This window comes from Phyllostomus discolor, chromosome 3 (genome assembly GCF_004126475.2).
Source record: "Phyllostomus discolor isolate MPI-MPIP mPhyDis1 chromosome 3, mPhyDis1.pri.v3, whole genome shotgun sequence".
In the NCBI taxonomy this organism is placed as follows: Eukaryota; Metazoa; Chordata; class Mammalia; order Chiroptera; family Phyllostomidae; genus Phyllostomus; species Phyllostomus discolor.
The window spans coordinates 60,338,601-60,352,715 of NC_040905.2; the positions used below are offsets into that span (position 1 = coordinate 60,338,601).

The window sequence follows — 14,115 nt, forward strand, 5'->3', positions numbered from 1 at the left end:
CTGCCCTCTCTAAAAATAAATAAATAAAATCTTTTAAAAAATCTTAAAAAAAAAAGAAATTTTAACTACTAGTCATATAATAATGATGTTAGGGGAATGAAAATAAACTTTCAAGGTGGCTAAATAACAAATTCAAGAACTTTAGGCAATTTTTAAGAGAATAAAACACTAAAATAAAAAGAAGCTTAAAATTATGTTTATAAAATTAGGTATAATTATACATTATCATTCTACGTTTTCATATAAGTTAATAGACTATTACTCAGAAAAAATTTTGTACATTTCTTAAGATAATGAAATAGCAACAAAACAATTTTAGTTATAAGTAAATCTTGTTTATTAAAGAAACTAAATTTTAAAGCACTGGAATTCTGACATACTAATTACCCTGCTTTTACATAGATGTAAAGTATGACAGCACAATTCTGTGATCCTTATATATGCAAACTTTCTATTAAATTTGATGGTTTTACCTTCCTTAGGAACACAGAATTACTTTATCATATGCAATTCTATTATTAGTAAGAAGATCTCATAATGACTCTGTTAAAACTGGGGCCCTACATTTCCATGTCTGATAATTTTCAATGAGGGGACATCATTTTGCTAAAGTAATAACTGAATTTTGCTCAAGTTCTTGAATTTTGAATATACCACATTAAAGAGCATCTACTTTATTTTCAGTTGCTTGGGTAGATGGGATTAAAGAAAATGCAGCTGTACTGTAAGAATTTTCTGCCACTCAACTACCAGTGTAGTTATATATGAAGAACTCTTACTAAGTTAAAAGAGAACAGAATGAATATCAAAGCAGAATTGACCCCCCTGGATTCAGTTTTACCAGTGGAAAGATTCAAGATTCCAGTCACTATGGACCCTTTTAAATATTAAAGGAATAAATTTAACTGTTTTTGCAAACTAGGCTCAGACAACTGTTTGAGGAGGCTGTAGAAATGATATGAGTTTTACACCTGATGTAAATCATTCTAAAGATGTTTTTAATCTGAAAAATAATATCATCATTATGAATTCTACTCTGGAATACAAAGGCAGGAATTACACTGTGTTGTTAAAATGTTAGCAACTGCATTTCATTTTTGAAAAGGCAATTTAGTTTTCCTGAAATAAAGAGTTGATTATATCTCTTATTACTGTTACAAGAATTTGATGTATCACAAAGTATAAGAGTTACAGCATGTGCCAACTATCAACCAGGAAAAATGAACCTGATTCATAATTCACTTTGAGAATGTCTATTTAGTCAATCAAGTGATTTGTAATCATGAAGGCTGCCAGAAATTGAATGAGTAATGAACCACAGTAAAATCCCTGGATTTTTTTAGTATTCTTATTTTATTATATGACTTTTATTGCTATTTCTAATCGCTGTTTCTCAGCAGCACAAATTAAATCACATATTTACTTAGAAATATTTGACTACTAAATAGGCTAAAGGATATATAAGTTGAATGACCAGAGTATTTAATGTCTTTCCACAAAATTAAAAGTCTTAGTGTTTATAGCTTGAGCAAAGAAAACTTCACTCTTTCTAACCTCCTCATTTGCCTCATTTTATCTAAATTATTTAGTGAATATGTTTCAGCATAGCTCATTCTAATTCAGTGTATTTTCTTAAGTTGTTTTATATAGTCTAAAGCAAATAAAAATTTGACAGAATCTAGTTAATATCAGAAACCTTAAGCTTTCTTTTAATATCTTCATTGCATAGCATTTCCTCAGTTAAATTTATATTCTGATGGCCAAAGAACATTTGATCTCTAACTCATATAATCTTATTAAATTATAAATGGAGAAAATATAAGCCAACTTGAAGCTTGACATATTACTAAAGGGGTAATATGATAAATTAGTTTTTTCAAAATATAAAACTATTAACCTATGTAAGATTTTGTCATTCTGATAATACCAGCCATTATAATCATTTTAATCAGGAATGTATTACTATTTTAAAGCAAATGGAATTTTAAATGTGATAATAGGCTCTTTTTTTACTTACTTTTCATAATTTTCAAGCAGAAGAGTCCTTTTCTAACTTTAGATTGATTATAATACCAAAGATATGTGGACCTCCTTAAGGAAAGTAATAGAGTCCTTGAGTCAAGATCTATCATACTCATTATTGAAATAAAATGTTTATGAAAAAATCAACTATCTAAATTTTATGGGTAAATTTCCAATCATAATTGTTTGGCTGTTCAAGATAACAAAATTCCAGACATACACTATACATTGTCTACAAGAAGCTAGTATGACTATGGTGAGACCTCAGGAAACTGTTTTCCACACTGAATGGCCCCTGGGAAGTAGAGCAGTATTCCACCTTAGAGTTCACTTTATCACCATCATCGTACCAACTGTGAGAGTCATCTTTTCTTTCCTATCAATATTAACCATTAATTCATTTGTACAGTCATTCATTTGTCAAAAAAAAATGCTTATTAAAAATCCACTGTGTTCCCCATTGTGCTAAAAACTGAGGATATAAAAATTACACACACAGCCTTTGTACTTGCCCTTAAGAAATCTATAGTCTAGTTAGAAAGAGACATATAAATAAATAAGTATAATAAAGCATAGGTTCTAGAATATACCTATGCAACAGAAAGGCTTAAAGAAGGTAAGGTTCTGCCCTGGCTGGTGTGGCTCAGTGGATTGGGTGCTGGCCTATAAACCAAAGGGTCACTGGTTTGATTTCCAGTCAGGGCACATGCCTGGGTTGTGGGCCGGCCAGGTCCCAAGCAGGGGGTGTGCAAGCAGCAACCACACTTTGATGTTTCTCTCCCACTTTTTCTCCCTCCCTTCCCCTCTGTCTAAAAATAAATAAAATATTTTTTTTTAAAAAAGAAGGTAATGTTCAATGGCAGAGACCAGTAGTCAGGAAAGGCTTCATAGAGATAACAAAGCTCAGTCTTGAATAAAAAGTTGCTACTTACCAGGGATCAGAGAGGAAAGATCATAATGGTAAGAAGGAAAATATTAATGAAGATAAAAAGCACCAAATAACTAATCATGGTAGGATGACTACCAGCTATTCAATTTAACTAAGGTCAACAGGTAAGGAGTATATATGATGCTGAGTGGCAAGGGAAGGCTGTCAGAGGTAAGCCTGAAACAGTATGCAATGGCTCAATAACAAAAGACCTTGTATGTACACTAAAGGGAACACAATTTATATCTTATAAACATAGAAACCATTGAAGGATTTTAAGTATAAAAATCACTGGATCATAGATTTCCATAATGTCTAAACAACTTGTTCATTTGGATTTCCTCAACAATGGTCAAACTGACATTTCACATTCATGCACCTTAACACAGCACTCTTAAATAGGAGGCTTGAGCAGAAACACAGTTAGATAGTCCGTGTTTGGAATCCTGGGACAGCCACTATCCTTATGTAAATTATTAAGCTCTTTGAGTCTCTGTTTCCGTATCTACAAACCTGGGATAATTATTCCTACCCTATAACTGTTGTAAGATATAATAAGATAGAAAGCACTTAAGCATAGAGCTGAGCAAATATTAATTATTCAATAAATAGTATTTTATTATTATAACTATACTAGAAAGTATTCTAGCTATGATAAACTCAAATTTATGCACTACATAATGTTGTTATACTTGCATTATTAAAGAAATTTCCAAAGTCTAGTCCAACTGAAAATGTTTCAGATAGGCTTAATGTGAAAATAATAACAATACTGAGACATATGATATGAAAAAAATGCATTCGAGGAACCAAATTTTGAAAAATGCATCAAGTTACACTGAATAATTACTTATAGAGCATGGGAAGGGAGGGTCCAATCTTAATGTAGAAATACTCAAGGCCTTTTTGAGGAAAAGAAAATTGTACAATAAAACCTTTTCTCAAACTATACTGTCATGTTATTTTTTATTTCATAGCCTCTTAGAAAAACATACAGTACTGGTGGTAAGGCTGGTTGTAATCATGTAATGTCATGTACCTGTAATATAAGGATCCTCTCCTTACAGTTAGGACTTTCATCTGACTTCAGTGAGTATCAGTCCTACTAGCCTGTAACCTTGGGATTTGTTTATACACTGAAAGAAGCAAATAAAAACATAATAACAATAACAACAACAAAAAAGGCAGAATACTAGCAAAGCAAGACTATAAAATTTACTTTGACAACTTGACAATGGAGATGACTCAGTTGAAAACAACTAAAAGAGGATCAAAGCAATATTAGCAACTGTATCAAGTCATTTATATATACTCCCATATATATGAGTACATATATACTCATATATACACATACCTCATAGTTAGGTGAAGTTGGGTCAAATCATAAAAGTAATTAATAAAGTAAAATGAATTTATGATTATTAAATATGTATTAAATAATATTGACCTGAACTACAGATTGCTAAGCAGATACACTACTAACTCTTACAATATTAAGCATATGTAGTCATCCACTATATATCTGAGATAGTAAGGATTAATGATGGCTACTAGTTGAAAAACCAAAATGGAAGAGAATCTTTACATTGATACTACAGTTATCCTGATATTTCCTAAAATCAGTACTACATTTTAAAGTAAGTATAGAACAAGTAATTCTGTTCTAGGCAATATTCATTCAAATAAAAGTCATGAATTATAGCTGGCATGTGTTATATGGAAATAAGAATGGAGGTGAAAGGGGAGCTAATCAAACTGCTTTTAGTTATATTCATAAATACCAAATTATTACTTCCATGCTTTTTCACTGTTAGGTTGATTTCTGTGTGATCCTTTACATTTAAATAATGAAACATTATGATTCAATATCCTAACAATGTCTCATAAAAAAAGTTTAAACCAAACTGTCATTTGATAACCCTGGAAACTTAAAATAATACTAACACAATCTTTCCTGTATGAAGATGACACTGACTCACCATCAGTAGAGATGAGTTTCAAGTTGTTTTTCCACAGTGGAAATGGACTTGCTGATCTAGTCAATTCTCTCGCCAAAGTTCTCTGGTGAACAATAGCTTATAGCTGCAGGATGAATGTAACCATAGTCACAGAAAACAACCAAATTAAATAATCAGTATAGAAATTAAACTTATGCCTTGGTCCCCAACCACTATGTTTTCATGAACTAATGTCACGGAAATATATAAATACTGTATAATACTTACACACAAAATTGTACATTGATTTACTTGGGCACATTTACTTTATTCTATATAATATTCTATATTGTATTTAGCAATATTGTATTGTATAATATTCTATATTGTCTTACCTAAAAGGTAAGTATACCTAAAAGCCTGAGGTCAAAGCCTGACCTCTATCCCTAAGTAAAAATGTACTTAGCTGTGTTAACTAAAACAGAGTGCTTCTGACATGTAAAATCAGAAGTATATAATGAAAATGCTCAGAACATGAAAACATGCCAACTTCACATTCCTCATCACCAGTAGCAATAACTAAGGAATTACAGAATATTTTTGTGCCTTGGCTGGTATGGCTCAGTGGATTGAGCACTGGCCAGCAAACCAACAGGTTGCCAGTATGATTCCTGGTCAGGATGTGTGCCTGGGTTGTAAGCCAGGCCCCCAGTAGGGGGAACGTGACAGGCAATCACACACTGATGTCTCTCTCTCTCTCTTTCTTCCTCCCTTCCCCTCTTTCTAAAAAATAAATAAAATATTTGTAAAAAAGGATACTTTTGTTAATGTTAGTAATATTCTCAATAGTACTAAATGTAATATGACCACAGGCAAAACTACTTTGACATTTCCCAAAATTCTGAAAAATACATGTACTTTTTACAAAGAAAAAAATACTTTCATTAACTCCAGTGTTCATTCATGTTAATACATAGAGAGGTTTTATAATTAAATATTCCTGATATGAAATTTTTTCAGTTGCCAGTTGAATTTCCATGAGGGTTGAGGAGCTGGTTCATTATTACTGAAGACATAGTTTTTAAGTATAAGTAAAATTAATATTATATGCTTCTTTATTATTAAAGGGAATAAAAAATAGAATAACATCTGTTAAAAATGAGTAAGAAGCAGTTAACAACTATACACAATTCAAACAAATTCACATTGCTAAGTACCTACGATGAGCAAGGCACTCACTATTTGGGAGTTCTGTGAACAGGTAGTAAATATCTCAAAGAAATCACAATATCAACATTATTGAAAAATTCCACTTTCAGTTCTACATAGTTGTTTGCAATAACAAACAGATAAATTCTAACCCAGATCCTCTGCCAGAACAGGAAGGATGAATTGGAAAAGCATGGTATCATACCAGATCATGGTGTTTACCACAGCAATGAGGCTCTGGAACTCCTCTTGCAAACGATGATGAGGAAATACCAATACAAATGTTGAGAACATCAACTACAACCTGTGATGTAAATACACTGTCACCTGTAAACAAATAAACTTTGTTAATTTTAAGACTCTAAAAAATATTTCCAGTCACGATTCCATTTAAATGAGTCATACTCTTTAACAACTCTTTATAATATTCCTGACCATCATCTCACATCAATTTACCAAATTTGAGAGTCCTCCACTAGACTGCAACTCTTTTATTTTTTATATTTTTATCCTTACCCAAGAACATTTTTTCATTGCTTTTAGAGAGAGAGGAAGCGAAAGGGGATAGGAGAGAGGGAAACATTGGTGTGAGAGAGAAACATTGATCAGTTGCCTCACATATGCTCCTGGGCCTGGGATCATACCTGCCCAGACCAAGGATCGTAAGCAACCATACCAGGGACTGAACCCCACAACCCAGGTATGTGCCCTGACCAGTAATAGAATCCTCACCCTTTCAGTTATGGAACAATGATCCAACCAACTGAGCCACGCCAGCCAGGACTAGACTGCAATCTCTTAAAGTTCCTCTTTATTTTGGTTTCCCATTTTCACATGTCCAGCTGAGCACCTTACAAGTTGTAAATGCTTAATAAATGTGTGATAGATTGAATTTAACTAGTCATCTTACTCTTTTGCTTGTCATACCCAAAATTATTACTTATTCTGCCACCATTCTTAATTTTTTTTAAAAAGGATTATTCATTCAGCAAACATTTTACTTGAACACCTACTGGGTACCATGTTAAGTACAATGAATACTGGTGTAAGTAACACATGATTCCTGCCCTTAAATAACTCAATCTAGTAAGAAAGGTAAAGATGGAAATTAGCCACTATAATACCCTGTAATCAGTTTATAAGAAGTTTTTTAGAAAGTTCTATAAATACTAAAATGCTTAGAATGAAAGCTTTAAAGAGGAAACGTCATATGAAATGAGTACTAAAGAATGAGTAGCTGCTGAAGAAAGGAAAAAATACAGAAAAGGCATTCTTAGTTGAGGAAAGAGGTGAAAAATTATAGAGGTGCAAAAGGGTACACAATATTCTGAGAACTTCAAGAAACTTTGGGGAAAATAGCAGATGAGAAAAAAAGGCATGAGAAAGATCACAGAAATGCCTTATTATGCTAAAAAGCTGGACCTCTGTCCTGACTAAAGGAAGTAAGCCAGGAGAATGACATGATCATTAAAAAGATCTTTATAGCAGTGGGAAAGATAGGAGGAAGGACAAGACTGAAGGCAAAGGACCAAATCACATGAGACAAAGCTGATTTAACCTAATGGTTTACATAATTACAGTGGCCCAAGTCATCACTAATGACCATTAGATTTGTTATCCAAGGATCTCAAATTTAGATATATATTTGGAGAATATGCAAACTAATGAATTTTGGAAAACTGTTAATGTGATATAATCTCAATGAAAAATCATGGTAGAAATTTCATAGGAATTACATCAAGATGCTAAAATATTAATAATGAGGGCAGTGAGGTTACAGGTCATGTTTTTCTTCTCGTTACTGATGTATTTCAAATTTTCTACCTGACAATATTCAAAGCAAATCCTATGGCAATTCCTTGAAACTTAGCTAAAATTGGCATTAACCCTAAAGGGCCAGAGCCAGGATTCCTTGACAACATAACTGGCCCAGAAGCCTCCCTTTAGCACAATTATACATATAATACTCATTCTTTCATCAGGACCTAAACCCATGCCCTTTTTGCTTCTGAAACACCCTTTTTCCTTGGATGTCTACCTATATTCCAACTCCATCATATCACCAGCTATACCAATCTTGTACATATCACACCAATAGCTCATTATATGCCCCACATGCTGTAAACATCCAATCATCTTTTATTGACAGCCTTCCTGAGTAGTTCTCCAGTTTGTTCTTTCTACAATTGTTTTACAAGAATACAGTGCAAAATCAATCCTACTCAGACATGACTCAGTTAGGGATATATGTGCATATAATTATACTGATGATTTGATAAATTATAAAATTACGTATATAACCACTACTAAAGTGTTTTTAAAACTATTATCTTAGAAAAATTGCCTATTATTATGAATTGAATTGTGTACCCCAAAAGATGTTGAAGTCCTAACTCTCAGTAACTGTGAATGTGACCTTATTTAGAAATAGGATCTTTACAAATGATCAAATTCAGATGAGGTCATTAGGATGGGCTCTAATCCCATATGATTGGTATCCTTATAAACAGGGAAAAGTTGAACACAGAGATATATACACACAGGGAGGATACGACATGAAGATGAAGACAGGGATCAGGGTCATACATCTACAAGCCATGGAATACCAAAGATTGCCAGCAAATCACCATAAGCTAGGAGAGAGGCATGGAATAGATCCTCTCCCTCACAGCCCTCAGAAAAAAACAACCCTACCAATACCCTGATTTATACTTCTACCCTCCAGAACTGAGACATAATGAATTTCTGTTCCTCAAACTACCCCATTTGTGTTACTTTGTTATAGCAGCCCTAGCAAAATAATATACCTACTAAGGAAACCATGATTTTTTCCCTGAAAGCCAATAAAGACAAAACCATTCTGAAGAAAGATTGCAAATCAGAAATAATAAAAGTTCTTGCTATTAATTTTTCAATGTGGTAGCAAAAGTGCTATTTAATTGCTAAGCCAACTTAGTGCCAAAATAAAAGCCCCTCTCAGATATGACTCGTCCTTCATCCTATATAGTGCCATTTACACATATAGCATCACATAAACACTGGAGAATGCTATAATCCTATGAATAGTGGGACATGAAAATAACATGATATTATGTAGATGCTCCTTTGTTTTATAAAAGTGTTGCTCTATGAACTTTTATGTCCTGTGAGAATATAACTTGGACCATAATAAAATCATATGGTAGTATAATGAGTTATATGATAAGGAGCAATGAAATCACCATAGATGAGGAATGGGCTTTGGAGTGATATTCTTCAATTAAAATCCTTGCTCTGTAGTTACTCATCAGCTATGTCACTTAAGCAAAGAATTAACTATCTTTGAAACTCAAATCCTTCATCAGTAAAATAGGAATTTTATATTTTAAGTGAATAGATTAAACAGTATATGAGCTGTGCTTAGCATCTCATATGATGATAATAGAGTTTTAATAGTTGTATAAAAAGTAAAATTCACCCAAAAATAAAAGAAAGAAAAAAGTAAAATTCACAAATTAAGGGTTTATTACACTTTGCTGAGGCAAGAAAATAACTAAGCAAGCTTATATGAGAACAAAAGTATTGCATTTGGCTAGTTCCATACTATAAAATGCAGGACTTTCAAAATTTTTAAGCCAACCTGTCACGTGCAGAATTCAAAACACTGGTAATAAGGATGCACTGAGTATAGCAAATGCATAAGGGAAAAAATGAAGGCTACACTGAATGAAATAAAGAAAAAACCCACAGGGAACCAACAGTGAAGGGAAGGAAGCCAGGGATCAAAACAATGATTTGGAAATAAGGAAGAAATAAACAGTCAACCAGAACAGAAAGAAGAAACAAGAATTTTTTAAAACGAGGAGATAATAAGAAGATTCTGGGACCTCTCTAAATGTGTCAACATCCAAAACATAGGGATGCCAGAATGAGAAGAGAAAGAGTAAGAAATTGAAAACTTACTTGAAAAAATAATGAAAGAAAATTTCCCTAATTTAGTGAAGGAAATAGACCCACAGGTCAAGGAAGCACAGAGAATCCCAAACAAGTTGGAACCAAAGAGGACTATACCTAGTCACATCATAATTAAAATGCCAAAGGTTAAAAAATAAAGAATCTGAAAAGCAGCAAGAGAAAAAAGCAGAGTTACCTACAAAGGAGTTCCCATAAGACTATCAGCTGATTTCTCAAAAGAAACTTTGCAGACAAGAAGGGACTGGCAAGAAGTACTCAAAATGATGAAAAGCAAGAACCTACAACCTAGATTACTCCATCCAGCAAAGCTATCATTTAGAATGAAAGGGCAGATAAAGTGCTTCCCAGACAAAGTAAAGCTAAAGGAATTCATCATCATCAAGCCATTATTATGTAAATGTTAAAGGGACTTATTTAAGAAAAAGATCAAAACTATGAACACTAAAATGGCAACAAATTCACAACACTCAACAACTGACTCCAAAGAAAGCAAACTAAACAACCAACCAGAACAGGAACAGAATCATAGATACGGAGATCATTTGAAGGATTATCAGCTGGGAGGAGAAAGGGGAAGAATGGAGTAAAATGTGCAGGGACTAAGTATAATTGGTAGGTACAAAATAGACAGGGGGAGGTTAAGAACGGTATAGAAAATGGAGAAGCCAAAGAACTTATATGTACCACCCATTAACATGAACTAAGGGTGGGGGGATTACTGGAGGGAATAGGGATACTGGGTGGAGAGGGACAAAGAGCGAAACATTGGGACAAATGTAATAGCATAACTAATAAGATATATTTTAAAAATGAGCCTCCTTCTGGCTAAATAAGTAACAAAGTCCACTTTTCAAAAACATTGTTATACAATTATTTTTTTACAGAGAAATAATGAGATTGGCATACATAAAGAAAATACTTCCTAGTATTAAGAAAAATTAGCCCTGGCTGGTGTAGCTCAGTGGATTGAGTGCAGGCTGCGAACCAAAGCATCGCAGGTTGGATTCCCAGTCAGGGCACATGCCTGGGTTGCAGGCCACGGCCCCCAGCAACCGCACATTGATGTTTCTCTCTCTCTCTCTTTCTCCCTCCCTTCCCTCTCTAAAAATAAATAAATAAAACCTTTAAATATATAAATAAATAAACAAAAAATTCTTTAAAAATTCTTATATCTTAATTTTTAAAACTGATTTAAAATTATCAAATGCCATATTCAATTTATTCAAGATACTTATTTAAAATAAGGTATAATTTTGCCTGACCCCAAATTATAATTCTAAGAACTTTTTAATTGTTTATTGTTGTTCAATTACAGTCATACCCATTTTTCTCCCATTACTCTCCCCTGCCCTGCCCACCCCCTTCCCACATTTAATCCTCCCTGCCCCATCCCCCAAGTTGTCTTTGTCCATGGGTCCTTTATACATGTTCCTCGACTTGGCCCTTCCCCTTTTTTCCCCTATTGTACCCCATATCCTCCCCTGTGGTCCCTGTCAGTTTGTTCTTTATTTCCATGTCTCTGGTTCTATTTTGCTCGCTTCTTTGTTTTGTTGTTTAGGTTCCACTTATAGGTGAGATCAAATGGTATTTGTCTTTCACCGCCTGGCTGATTTCACTTAGCGTTAATTATAAGAATTTGTTTAAAAGATAAAGAACAGCAACAAAAACTAAATATATTTTCCTTTTTCTTAGTCCCAATTTAGTAATATTAATAAATAGCACAAATATTTTACATTAAGAAAATATAATTATTAACTTATTGGCAAAAATGTACCAATTACTATTCCCCTGAGGGCAGGGACTATGCTTTTATCTACCTCACATACCTTAAGCATGGCAAGAACTCATTAAATGGGTGTAATTATCTATACTTCAAAAACAATAAGTACAACAATAATATAATTCTCCTCAGAATTATAGGAAATAATCTTAATGAGTTAGGAATTCAAAACAGGCCATGAACAAAATTTTACAAAGTTCAAATCTAACATTAATAGAGGAAAATACTATGCCCCTTACCCAAAGGCAAATTCTGAAGTGGAAGCTGTCTACTGGTTGTCAATAGAAAATTGACATATACAGCCAATGTTAGTCTTGAAATAATCTCAATTTCGTCTAAAGTATAGTCATTAAGAACTGAATAGAAACGGTGCCAATATTTAAGGACCTATATGCCTGGTATTCTATAGGGCAAAAAAATTGTTTTTAACCTTTTAGCATATCCTGCTGTTTCTGTAAACATCACATCACCTTTCTACAGAGAGCTGTTATACTAAGAAAGCAAGGTAACGCATGTGGACTATATATGACCAGAGATTCTTGTGTCTCACTGGGATCCCTCTGGTTTTGGCATTGCTGATTTGGTGATTAAGATTCCATATTCGCACCTCCATCATACATATTCATATTGTGATCAGGGAGAAAACAGGTCAGTCAGGAGCTAGTTTCCTTTACCCATAGTTTTTCTCTTGAATTTCACAAACTTGCTACAGCAACATGGAGAAAATTAACCAGTGCAGAAAATTCTTTATATTATGTATTATAGATGTTCGCCAGAACTTTCAACTAGACAAGAATTACCTTTTTGAAATATATACAACACACACACCTTTCCCTCCAGATAAAAATGCAAAAGAAATAAAAGAAATCACATTTAGTAAGTATAAGCAAATAAGCCAATAATTTTGGCTATATATAGTGAGTACCTGAATGCTGGTATCTGATTACATTGGGTCTCCCCTCCTCAACCTAATAGTGCTAGGGAAATATTCCTACTAGAAGCTGCTGAACACAGAAAATGACTGACCTAAAATACTCTGAAAAAAATGTTATCTGGTTTGCTTGTTAAAACACCACCACCCTGAGAATATTTATAGCATTGACAAAGCTACCATTAGTAGCTTCATCTGCCTTTAAAAAAGAAAAAAATGATCCTACTATTACAAGTTTCCAAGTATGTATTTACTGAAGGAAGTAAATAATTTATAAACCAAATTTCTGGTCTTGAAGCAACAGATTTTTAAAAAAATGGTTTTACAATTAGATACATAACTCCACCTCTACTTACAATGCTATTTTTTTTTTTTTTTGAAGAGGCATGGTACTTTGTGAATATTATGAGTCAAGCTTATTCATCTCGACTAAGAATGAATTAAATTTTGTTAAGAGTGAAAACCTGAAAGAGAACTTACATGCATGTAATTCTAAGTTGCCATTTTTAGAATGGGGATTTTCTCCAAAGAGATTTTAAAAATGTGTTTCCACATTATTCTATTTGTGTTACTTTCACTTTAAGTTACTTTCTGGTGAGTTAGCTGCTAAATAGAAACAACAACAAAAAAAGACAACTAATTTTCAAATAGAAAGTGGTTTGTTATTTGACCATAGAAAAAGACATTGAAAAGGAAAGAAGTAATTTGTTAAACTCCTGACTGCCAAAATATATTGAAATTTAGATATACAAACAGATAAAGAGAGATGTATATTTTTGTCCATCCCTATTTTCCTGGTCCAGTTACCATGAAGAGATCAGAAAATTAACTGTAAGGTAAGGTACCTATAGAAGGCCTCATTATACCCAAACTATCAGTCTTTCCAGGAAAGTCCAGAAAATACAAAGGGAATCACAATCTCTGGAGGACACACAGCATTCTTGTATAAGTAACGTTCAGACTGATGTGACTCTAATGGTTTTACCCACAGAAAAGATCTTCTAAGAGGGAACCCTCTCTTGCACCAACAATCACAAAATCACACAGCCTTTGGACAGTCTTTAATCACAGTATAGAACAGTAGTCAGTCAGCTAGTACCCAAAAGATGACACTATGAACTGAAGAAAAGAGTGTTTGAGTTGAAGTGAAGAGAACTGAGTTTTATTACCAGGTCTGTGATTTACTATAATTTTTTGGCAAGTTACTTAACCTCTCTGAGCCTCTGTTGTTTTTCATTTTTGGTTTTTTGTTTGTTTGTTTGTTTGTTTGTTTTTTCACTTGGTTTCATATGGAAAACAAGAGGTAATCAAAACCCATTTAAAAATTATGGCTAGAAGAACATCAAAAAACACT

The 14,115-nt window shown here is 33.2% G+C and overlaps 1 protein-coding gene across 1 annotated transcript in view; it reads right to left on the bottom strand.

The window, feature by feature from the left end:
• Positions 1 to 14,115, bottom strand: part of LOC118499366 (serine/arginine repetitive matrix protein 2-like) — a 191,596-nt gene that overhangs the window by 158,582 nt on the left and 18,899 nt on the right. The window contains exon 5 of the mRNA XM_036020071.1: positions 6,302 to 6,423. Coding sequence (XP_035875964.1) covers positions 6,302 to 6,423 — 122 coding nt within the window. The remainder of the gene's footprint in view (positions 1 to 6,301; positions 6,424 to 14,115) is intronic.